We start from the raw sequence: 11,598 nt of genomic DNA on the forward strand, positions 1-11,598 counted from the left end.
CTAAACGAAGCAACAGGAGGAGCTAGGGCAGAATTTTTTGGTAGTATTTTGAAGACAATATTATAAATGCAGTCCTGTAGTTTTTGTGCATTTATTCAGAAATGAATAAGTTCTATTAGCTTTGGATAATACTAAACAACCCATAACAAATTAGAGTTTATAGTGAAAAATATACAGAGCGCTGTAGCAGGAACAGCCTTTAAATGGGTTTTGTATTTAAACAAAATGGGTAAGTCAGCTTCAGCTCTCAGGCCTCAATTCAGAAAAATACTTAAATGCTATTGAATAAGGTGCTTAAGTACGTTTATAAGTTGAATGCAGTAGGATAAGAAATTTTGCTAGATGGGGCCATATTTGGCAGAATAGCATAGCCCAAGTAGCTTAAAAGAGAATTTTTGTCCCTGCTATGCTCATGGCTGTTACCATTCCTCTCGGTTCACTATGCTTATGGCTACTTCCTTCCTCTCAGTTCACTGTATTGGAATCTGCCTTGAAAAGTGTGGCCAGTCTGGATATTGGTTCACTAAACAGAATCTCAGAATTAAACTTCCTCTGGGGAGAGAGTCATCTCCAAGAGAAAGCATGCTCTTTGATTACCTTCTTGTCTTCTGTGGTAATGGTTGCAGAGCTAGCATTTGGGCAACTAGGCCATCTTTTGTGTTTTTCCATTGGTCATCTAAAATGATGATACAGTTTCAACAGAATACTGCAGTAACATGAATGTGAAGCTTAGCAAAAATTCAAATACATATTCAAAACCTCCTAGAAGTATGCAAATGTAGGGTGTCCAAGAAATGACAAACTTTTTACCTAGAGGAGGGAGAGGGAGACAGAAATGCTGTTTCTCATCTCATTGATCGGTTTACCTGGGTTTAAAATTATATAATACCAAAACCTGAAGACACTGATCCTGTCTGAAAAGAAGGGTTTCTTGAATCAATTTCAGCTGAAAGCTTTGGCCATAACCAATGTGTTTCACTTCCATGTCACACACAAGCCTTCTTTCCCCTGACCAGCAATAGCTCTTCTCTGCACCAGAGGACCAGAATCCTTCAAAAGCAAAGACAGAGGACTGCATCTAGGGAAAATTCCATTTTTTATTTTTTCACTCATCATTTATTTACAAATACACATTATAACTTTTATATACATTGCACATTTACATGGTAGAAAAGTACAAAACTATATATTTAAATGAATTTATATTTAACTCGCCATGTTTGAAAATATAAAATTGCCTCAGAAAAAAAGTATTATGAAAAGCAAGAAACTTGAACTGATAAAGCTTTGATATAACTTTTAGTGACACACTGATTGGGAAAACACAACTTTGAAAGTGGTACTGCAAGACCATCTTAAAGGAAACACCTGATAAAACATTTATGCGTGTTACAAAAAAACCAATAAAAATAAAATAAAAACTTTATTCTTATTACAGTTAGCCATGTAGCTATTAACAGCCTTCATAATCCGATTTCTTTGGGTCCGGAATTCTTATAGTACAGTATATATGCTCAGCACATTGAGATCACTTCAGTACATGATGTGATCAGCAGTAGAGAAAAGTGAAGTGGAAGAAGTTTCCTTAAAGATCGCCTCACTGCACCCTGGAAGTATATTTAAGTGAGTTACAACGCCTTTTGGTCAGTCAAGATTCCTTGTAAACAAAAACCCGAGGGATCTTTTATGTACAGAACCGGCAAGAAGAAAATCCAATAAATAAACATAACAGAAACCGACATGCAAGTTTGTTAAAGTGGAAAAGAGTTAACATCAGTGAAACAAAGAGATGAGATCATGTGGGTAAGCTCTAAGGAATGGACTTTTATAGTTTACAAGAAAAAAGAAAAGCTTTACTTTACAAGCAAGAGACCTCACAATAAATAACACTGCTCTTCCCGTAACGAATAAATTTCTTCAAAAAACAAGGTGTACAGTCAACCAGACATTTTATGTATAAATTATAAAACATGACACAGTATAAATAAATGTCTACGAGACTCAACTATATGTATACTTTTTTTCTCCCCAAAATAAATAAGCATACACTTATTTACAGTATGGACATTGATTTCGTGCCCAATGGCTGTTCCAATAGTGATGGAGGTTTTACCACTCTAGAATGGAAGATATAGGAAAGCTGTAGTCCTGGTCTTCATCTTCCTCTTCTTCCTCTGGGTCTTCATTAATGGCTAGATGGGGGAATACAGGGGAGCTGTTGTTTAAATAAGGACAACAACAGCGCAGAAGCAGCTCAGTGCATGTTTTCAAAGCCCTCTGAACAGCCATAATACAGCGTTGCATTTTATGCGACTTGTAGTGAGATGCTCTTTGGCATCTGCTGTTATGCAATAAGGTTTTTTTATACATAATCTATGAAGTCATTACTGCAGAAAGTTCTGAAGAATCAATGGCTCAGGTTTTATTGGCAGATTCCTGAAATCAAATAAAAAGCGCTCTTGTGTTCTAGGTTTAACTGCTTTGTGCCCTTCATTCAGAGTTAGTAGAGGCAACTGTGCTAAACCAGATGCCCATGTGCTACCATTAAGCTTGTTCTTTTGGACAGAGTTAGAGTTTATCCGAGTGTTAATAAAGCAATCAGCGAAGCACACGAGAGCAAACAAATTAGGAAAAAATCGCTAGAATTATGCTCCTAGGGCAACCCCTTTCTGATAAAATGACTTTTCCTTAAAATGGCCCCAAAACCCCAAGCTGGAAGCAAACCAATTGTTGGAGATCTATTGCACTTTATCGGTAACCAAAGCGTGTGCATGATATATACATATTTATATTGCACATGTACCATATCTTGAATCTCTAAATTAAGCCTTTTTTACTTTTAAAGGCATAAGTCTTTATTACCTAGGGATTGCCTTCAGAAGCCTTAAATGACTGCAGAGTTAAAAATCTCACTTACAGTTGCAAGATCCGGAGTGCTTTACTTCTAGAAGCACGCCCATGGAGCAGGCTGCCTCTTTCATGGCACACTCGCTTGGATAAGTAGTGTTATCGCTGGCACAGACTGCCTCGTCTGACTTGCTTTCAGGGCATAGCTCATCACAGAGGGCACACCGACCTCTGCCAACCTTAAAATCCCACAAGCATTTCTTCCCAGCACTGCACTGAATATCTTCACAGGATTTTGCTTCTAAAAATACACACAGGATACTAGAGGTAAGTGAAAAGACAAAGAGAGAAGCAAAGCAACAACAAACAATCCCAGACTCCTTTTCCTCCAAGAACTGTGAACGGGCAAAGCTCAGATGAGGTAGATGTGATGATACCTGCTGGTTTTACTCAAGCAAGCAGTTCCTCGGAAAGCGCTGCCTGTCTATCTGTGGGGGAGGGAACCGAGCCGTGCCAGGAGAGTCTGGCCCTGGGAATGCAGAATTGCATTTGCATATTGCACACGTCCTTCCCTGCTCTGTCTGATCATCGGTGGAAATTCAGCTCCCCATAACTTTAGTGCTAAGTGCAGAATTTACCAACACACTCGGCATTTCTAAATCAATTATTTTTAAACTAAACCATGTACGGTAGTTATCTACAAGATTAGAAAGTGAATTTACCTCAACCTAGGCCAACTAAAAGCAGCCTGAGATTCCCCAGAATCCCCCCGGCAGTTTTGGGGAGCAGAGGTTTTCCTGAAGGTGCTTCCTTGTAACACTCACACTTCACTATCACTCCTTTCTGGAAATCACAGTCACAATACAAAATGTCAGGATGCACAGAGATGCACCAACTGTCTCCAAACTCTGCAGTATTTTTAAAGAGGAAAAAGTGATCAGATGTTTCCAATTAAGTTAAAGCAAGCTCTGCCAAGACCACTTGAAGACAATTGTTTCCAGGAATCCAGATCCACTGAATATCGAGACCTTATTACACTGTAACCATGTCATCATCTATTTAATGGTGTGGGTACTTCTCCCTTGGACACTAATGTCAGCACCCACCCACACCGACAGCAAGAGAAGCAGGAACAGGCCCTCTACACCCTCGCCCCTTCTGCAACCTTTGCTGGAGCAAAGCTGCCCCAGCTTTCCTTTCTCCTGGAGGGGACACAAGCCCAGGCTGCTGGAGGTCTGTGTCCTGCGCCCAGACACAATCTACGTCCATCTGATTCCACACACAGTATTCCAGAACAACTGAGCCAAGAAGCTCTCCCCACTCTTACCCTCCAACCGAGATACCTACTGATGCATTTTCCTTCGTAGGCTAATCCAATGGATCTGCCCAGTAGGCAGGTGGCTTTTCTCAGGTGGCAGGCACTAGCGTACGTTATGCCGTCATTCCCGCAGAGATACTGTTCGGGGGAGGTAGGCTCTGGGCAAATTCGATTACATGTCACACAGTAGGCGTTATTAGTTTGATCAACCACACATGTGGAGCTGCCTGGACATAAAACATCCCTACAGGTCTCTGAAATAAAGATGGAAATACGCAGTGATTAATAGGAGATCCCGGAGCCCAAGCGAGGAGTGAATGAGTGACATAATGAAACAAATGGTCAGATAAAAGCCTTCAGCAGCTTTTGTCATTTAAAGGCCGCTGGAGGAAACCTTCCCATCTCAGGGTAGCTAGTAGGACACAAGCGCTGCTAGACTGTGGGGAACTCTCAATCCAGCTACGTCCTTGTCTGTGGCGCGTGGTTTGGTTATTGTCTCCCAGCATTTGGAACATCGCTCTGGTTACTGTGGGGAAGTACGTCAGCTCCTCCTCCCTACACTCAGACACACACCCTTTGGCATTTGAGGGAGATCGGATTAGATTTGCAAACCTACTTTTGCATTTGCCCTGATACTGGACTTCAAGTTCGGGCTGTTCTTTACATCTGGCTTTGAGAAGGGCACACTCGTTCCTGTAGGTTTTCCCATCTAAGCCACACACGGGGCCCTTCCAAGTGATATTAGAGCAATCCGGAGCACAAACACACCGAGGTTTGTTCTTCTTGTTCATTTTACATTTCTTCCCAGGTCCACAGTCCACGTTCTCACATGTTTCTGATGGAAGGAAAGAGGCACCGCTTTAGTATCGAGTGTGCAGATCAGACTTCCTGTCAAAACTGCTTGCAAAAAAAAAAAAAAAAAAAAAAAAAAAAAAAAAAAAGCCACTGCAACTCCAGGGTATAAAGAGCAAACACCTTTCCCCCCAAGCAGGAGACAAAACTCGAGGGGAATCCTCCTACCCTGTGAGGGCAGGGGAGGGAGGAGTTCACTCCCCTCCGCAGCCCTGGTTTGCACAAGCAAGGGCTCCCCCCTCGCTGATCCCAGGGCTGGTACAAGATGCACTTCCAGCCGTCAGTGAGGAAAGAAGCAGGAGGCCACTGTCCCCCCGCTCCCCAGCTCCTTTCCCTCTCCTCTTCCTCCTCATCCCAGTCCCTGGCTGGACTGATCCTTAGCAAAATGCAGCTCACAAACACGCCCCCTCCTCACCTTTGCATGGGATGCAGTTTGGGGCTCCCCCATTAAAAATCATCCACTTAAAAAGCGTGTTGTCGTTGACGTCTTCTTCTGTCCACGAAGTCGTCAGGCGACCCGTCTTGCAGCACTCCTCCTTGCTGAGATCAGTTTTGTAGAGGACCTGGCAGCGGCCGTTCTTCGCCTGCCGGAGCCAACAATTCCCAGCTGCGGAGGGGGAGAGGGCGAGCGAGGGGAGACACTCAGCCATATCAGTGTCAGTTACCAGTGACCCAGACACAACACGTGCGCCTTGCATTGACTTTTACTAGACTGTTTACTTTTATTTGTCCCATTTCATAACCCGCAGCTACACTGGCCGATTTGGGAGTGCAGTTTGAAAAAAAAACCCAACCCCCCCCGCCCCCCCCCAAACTGATCAAAACAGGACGAGGCAGTTTTCTTAGGTATTTATTCCATATGTAGAGCAGAAGGAACACTGCCTGCACGTGACAGAGGCTTGAAAAGGATGTGCATTTAAAAGGGAATAAAAAGAAAATCGCGCTTGCAAATTCCTTCCTCCTCCCCCTGCCCTCTCCTCCTCACCGCGTCTGCACAGCAGCATTGTTTTAGTGCCGCACAGAGTTTCAGTCCCAGCCCATTTTGCAATCTGCACGAATTGGGAACATTTGCTGTTAGAGAAGTCTTTCGAAATCTCCACATTTTGCTGCTTCTATTAACAAATGTCTTTCCTTTACTAAAATAAGTTAGCAGAGATCCAAAAAAGTGAGCAAAGTATGCAAAATACAGTGGCACATAGAGTAGGAGGGTCCCTGCAGAGTTTTAAAAACCGATCAGACTGGAAAAGTTATAGGTGTCGTCTCTCCCGCAAGCAATTCAGAGGAAAGTACACTGTCCTTAAACCGGATAGAGGTTTTTTTTTTTCCTTTCTTTTTTTTTTTTTAATAGTATCCCTGTTATTTGTGGAGTCAAGCCAAGAACATTAGTCCAAGCAACTCCCCCTTTTTTAGCTGGAGAGTAGAGTTTTGGTTGGGATGAGTCTCCCGTGAATAACCAATGTGACTTCTCCAGCAACTCAATACCAATTGATTCTGGTGCTAATCCAGCGAGGGCTCGATCCTGCCTCCTTACTCCGATGGGAATTTACCGCAGTGAGGGGTCAGGATTGGCCATCCGAGATGTCGCTGGGTGCGGGGGAACATTCCCCCCTCCCCAAATCATTGAATAAACAACGCCCTTTAAAAAGAAAGTTTTGTGTTTTACAGTTGCCTGCGTTACATTAACTTATGCTCTGCTCAGTGGAGAAAAAAAAAGAAAAAAAAAAGAAAGAAAAAACCAATGATAAGCAATGGTAAGAGATCCAGGTTATGGCTGGAACACGGTCAATAAAAGGGAAAAAAATCCCAAAACTAAAAATCAATATTCCCTTGTGTCGAAAGAGGGCTCTTAAGAGTTGTCAATATCAGGTTCGGGTTTGTTTTGTTCGCATGGAAAAAAACTTACTTAGCCATACTCTTCAGCGCAGAAGAATTTACAACATAGTAGCATTATTCATCAAAAAGGGGGGGGGGGGGAGAAAATCCCAATATTAAAGGAATGTCCGGAAAATGACCACTACTGGTTTCTGAAAATGTCAGCTGTAATTGTGGGGCTCCCCATCACCACCTCTCCTTCCGTCAGGCAGGCGAGATAAAAATCTCAGCTAAATTACCAACAAACTTTGAGCACTCATTCGAAATCCGACACTAAGAAAGTTCCCTCGCGATGCTGTTGTTCATTCATGCTGCAGAATAACAATAAATACTAAGAATCATCCTCATCTGTCCTCTGTGCCTATGCACAGCAGTGCGAAGATCCGATCGAAAAGGAACCTGAATGACACCTCTGCACACCGGTACAGAGCAGCCCCATGCCCACAGCTAACTTCTGTCCTGTTGGACCTTGGAGAGAGGCGTTTAAACACCGCAGCAAACTGAGCGCTGCCCGAAAGGGAGAAAATAGGTTTCAGAAAAACGCATCTGCGAGTAAACAATCTCATCTTACCCTGCACTGTGTGGTCGTCCATGAAGTGGCACAGAAACATCAGGAGTAAGAGCATGCCCGGGTGGCTTCTCCGGTGTAACATCCTCCGTGCAGCCGGAGTGAGGAGACCCAGGAGCAGTGTCGCGGGGAGCAGGCGGAGGGAGCGAGCACCAGCCAGCCGGCGATGATCGCTCTATTGAATGAACGTCAGGCGCTGAATGCAGTCTCTCTTTAAATCTATACGGGGGTCTTAGCTGTCTGCGGTGGGCGGTCTCCTAATGTGTGTGTGTGTCTGCTCGGGGGTGGGGAGATTTAAAAAGTTCAGTGTGAATCAGGTGACATTTTCCACCTTCTGGAAACCCTCTCCAATTATCTGCTCTAGGTGCACGCACACACAGGCGCGCACAGGGGCGCACCGGCGCGCACCCCCAGGCGCGCACCCGCGCACCCCCGGGCCAGCCCTGCGCGGCGCGGCCGCCGGAGCCGCCTGCGCAGCAGCGGGAGGCAGCGCAACCCCGGCCGCGGCCGCCGCGGAGCCGCCCGCGCCCGCGCGCGGGGGAGGCGCGCAGCGGGCCGCGCCCGCGCCGCCCGGCTGGGGGCCGCGGGGGTCCCAGCGCAGGGGGCCCTTTCCCCCGCCGGTCCGCAGCGGTGCGCGGGGGTGCGGAGCGCGGGGCGGCGGAGCTGCCGGGGCGCGGAGGGGCGCCCGCCCGCCCGCCCTGCTGCGCGCCCGCGGCCGCCGCCATGGCCACCCGACGCCGCGGCTACGGAGAGACCCCGCGCCGCGCACCTCGGAGGGCAGCGCGGCGGCTGGCGCGCACACGCATCGCGCTCGGCGGGACTCGTCTGAAAAAAAAAAAAACAACCCACACCAAAAAACCCAACCCCGAACACCAACCCCGAACCAAAAAAAAAGCCCCAAACAAATAAAAGTTTAATACCTAGGGCTCTGCCCCAGTGACAGCCTTTTCACTGGGAGCCCGGGAGGACGAGACGGGAATGGGGGCGACGTAGGCGGTCTCCTTTCAGAATCAGAAAAGATTGCAACATCGATAATGAACTTCTAGGGCACTAGTTTATTAAGCACAGTCTGGCATTATTCTCCCCTTAGAAAAGTTGGCGGTCTCTCATTTATAACATTTTTTGGCACCGCTGAATGAAACTGAGTAGGCGATATTTCCTTTTATACAAAACGATTACTTAACGGAAAATTGTATTGTTTATTCAAAAGCTGCCTTTTTAATTTCGATTCTTTCGCTTTTCTGAGCCACCAAAGCACAACAGACTGCGAAGTATGCAGACAGGAATTCCCGGACACCGCCGGGTCAGGGCACGGTGCGCGCAACCCTCCGCGCCCGCGGCCCGGCCCTCCCCGCACCCCCCCGCCCACCGCGTCCCCCGGCTGCCCCCCCCGCCCGCCCCCTCCCCACAACTGCAAATAACTCAGTGATAACAGATTTTTTTCCACCAACTGCAGGAGATAGTGCTAATCTTTTAATAAAAGATCCCATTACAATGGGATCTGTCTGGACAGACTATAATAGATCCAGAAATACAGCCGTGCTAATATTAGAAGACAGTTGTTTGGGTGCCTCAGACCGGGCCCTGGTCCTGCTTTGAAAGTGGGCATGAATCACAATGTCCCTCTGTACCACCTGCAGTCACACGCATTAAGAAGCAGACTGGTAAATGACTGACCTCGCTGCATTTTTTTTTTTTTTGTTATTATTATGATCATCGTCCCGAGCAGCGCCCGGGCATTTTGATCACTTCAGAAGCTCCGGGACTCCACATCCTTCTTAATCTTTTCCCAAATTGGTGCCACTCTTTCCCTCCGCCTGCCTCTCCCTCCTCGCTCTGCGGCGCGGCCTCAATGCAGGGTTGCTTAGTGCCCTCTAACGGCAGACGACTCCAACAGCCCAGAGCAAAACCCCTCACCGCGGAGCCGCCGAGAGCGCGGCCCGCGGCCGCGGCCCCCGCAGGGACGGCGCCTGGGGGCAGGCTGCCGCCGTGCAGCCGCGGGGCCGCAGGGAGCCGCGGCGGCGCCCGCCCCTTCCAGGCCGCCCGCTCAGCGCCGCGCCCCGCGCCGCCGACGGGGGTCGCCGGCCCGCCTGCCCCCGCCGCCCCTGCCCGCGCCTCCCGCGCCCCATCCCGGGCAGCGCTGCCGCCAGCTCCTCCTCCGGGGGCTGCCCCGGCCCCGGGACACCCGTCCGCGGACCTCGGCCCGCTCCGGGGATCCCGCAGGCTGGCACCGGCGCTGCCCCCCGGCTCTGCCGCCTCCCCCCGCGGCGGCGGCCCGGCGGTGCCGGCGGGGTCACGGGCCGGCGGCGGGGTAGCGGCAGCGGCTGCTGCTGCCGCCCGCGCCGGGATGCGGGAGCGTGCGGGAGCGTGCGGGGGCCATCAGGTTCACCTTTTTCTTTTCAGTTTGGTTGTTTTAATAATTGGCCGGCACAGTGTTTATCCTGACAATGTTTTCAATTATAGAGGGGCGTTTTCAGGCCGTATTCCTGGAAATAAGATGCCGCATGGGTCGATAACGTTTGCACATGTGCTTCATGCGTGCATCATCAGGAGATCAATATGATTGCGCTGGTATGGAGATTTGTATCACACCTGTTCTCTGACATCACATAGAAACAGCTGCTGTTTCTTTTATTGTTTTTTTTCTTTTTTAAATGCTAAATATTGGGTTTGTGTGTAACAACGTGTCAGGGCTATATTGTATAATCAGAAATGCTTTCTTCCTTTTATCTGTGTGCCTCCATAACCCCCCCCCCCTTTCTGCTTTGCCAACAATCACATTTAAATTACCAAAAAACAATAGGGTCAATCTGTAACTGAATTGTCAGGCAGCACACAAAAAGAGTGTTGTTCTCAGCCTGACAGGTTTTAAAACTTCTTTCTACCAAGAAGTGTATGCATTTTAATATATGTTTTTGGATGTGAATCCAATCTTTGCAGCTGGCCCTGATCTTGGAATAATAAAGCCTTTAAAAAACCCCTATGCACTAGCATCTCAAATTTTTCAGAAAGTTCAGATTTAGCTCTCAATTTACATAAAATGTGTGGCTTTGTCCTATCTCTAATATAGCTGTAGCTACAACAGACTCCATAACCAAAAATATTGCGTGGCTGGTCTCTGAGGAAAATTGCAGCAAAATGCGGAGTAGAAAGAAAAATAATCCCAAAGTGTAACTTTGTGTAACATGTGCTATTAACATACCTACATACACACACATATATATGTATGTACGTATGTGTATATACCCATACATTCCTATATTGGGTGTATTTGTTTTCTGATGTGATAATTCAATATTCATTGTATTAGTATAATGTATTTTCTTTTACTCTTTGCCCCTCAAGGTACTATCTCTCAACAGAGGAGCTGTCACTCTGTATCAAAAATGGGCCACATCTGGACCCTCTCTTCTATAAGGAGCATGTCTGCATAAATATTTTTGAGAATATGGGTAGGACTCCAAACAAAGCTGATTATTTGGAAGTGATCTGGGTTTGTGGCTAGAGAAAATCTGGAGGCCTACCCTGACATTTCCCTACCTAAAATTCAAGAGAGAGGAAGAAGATTCAGATAGGATCCAATTGCCATGGGCTGCATGTATCATATGATGTGGTTTCTCTTACAGCTGGCTTCGCCTACCGAGTTAAGCTCAAATAAAGGTAGGACGTCCTCTTCTGGTAGGAGAGAAAACTTGTTAGCCTCCTTTACTCCTGCCTGATTGTTCTGACTGTCACAAAAAGAGGCGGCCATTTCTGGAAATGTGCAGTTTTACAAAAGTTCACCTGTTTCAGATCTCAGATTTAGAGGCGTTTCTAAGCACCCTTGTATGGTTCCATTTTAAGAGCTTTTCCTTTGTTCCTTGTAGGGCAGTTCACTCGAACATCCTTTTCTGCTGTAGAATTTCATGTGCTGTTTCTCAGAGGAAAGTAACAAAACTAGTTGGATTGCAAAGGTTCATTTCTTGATTCAGCCAAGACTTTCTCATGAAAAACAAGCAAAGTTCTTGATGGTACTAAGCCCCAAAATGTATTAACTAAGTTAGAGTATTACTTTCTCCAGGTAGTGGGTACATGTGCTATTACACTGAGTAATACTACACATCACACTGAGTTCCTACACATAAGTGAGACTATTATACAT

General features: G+C 46.7%; 1 protein-coding gene across 3 annotated transcripts; it reads right to left on the reverse strand.

Moving 5' to 3' along the window:
* Positions 1–1,079: 1,079 nt before the first annotated feature.
* Positions 1,080–8,475, reverse strand: LOC112995786 (follistatin). 3 transcript variants are annotated; one of them, XM_064499988.1, is made up of 7 exons: positions 8,378–8,475; positions 7,461–7,632; positions 5,433–5,624; positions 4,782–5,000; positions 4,195–4,419; positions 2,918–3,148; positions 1,080–2,192 (listed from the first exon to the last, which is right to left on the reverse strand). In XM_064499988.1, the coding sequence occupies exons 2-7, from the start codon at positions 7,540–7,542 to the stop codon at positions 2,110–2,112; spliced, it is 1,032 nt and encodes a 343-aa protein (XP_064356058.1). In that variant the 5' UTR covers positions 7,543–7,632; positions 8,378–8,475; the 3' UTR covers positions 1,080–2,109. The 3 variants fall into 3 exon arrangements, with proteins under 3 accessions (XP_064356058.1, XP_025976770.2, XP_025976768.2); XM_026120985.2 differs by lacking the exon at positions 8,378–8,475 and having other exon boundaries at positions 1,080–2,436; positions 7,461–7,792; XM_026120983.2 differs by lacking the exon at positions 8,378–8,475 and having other exon boundaries at positions 7,461–7,789.
* Between the last annotated feature and the right edge of the window lie 3,123 nt (positions 8,476–11,598).

This window comes from Dromaius novaehollandiae, chromosome W (genome assembly GCF_036370855.1).
Source record: "Dromaius novaehollandiae isolate bDroNov1 chromosome W, bDroNov1.hap1, whole genome shotgun sequence".
Taxonomy (NCBI): Eukaryota; Metazoa; Chordata; class Aves; order Casuariiformes; family Dromaiidae; genus Dromaius; species Dromaius novaehollandiae.

Excerpts from the sequence above, each read along its gene's own strand:
- LOC112995786 (XM_064499988.1), bottom strand. The coding sequence starts at position 7,542 with ATGTTACACCGGAGAAGCCACCCGGGCATGCTCTTACTCCTGATGTTT. Across the intron at positions 5,001-5,432 it reads AAACTGCATCCCATGCAAAG|AAACATGTGAGAACGTGGAC; the intron begins GTGAGGAGGGGG and ends TCCTTCCATCAG. Across the intron at positions 3,149-4,194 it reads CTACGAAGGAAAATGCATCA|AAGCAAAATCCTGTGAAGAT; the intron begins GTAGGTATCTCG and ends GTGTATTTTTAG.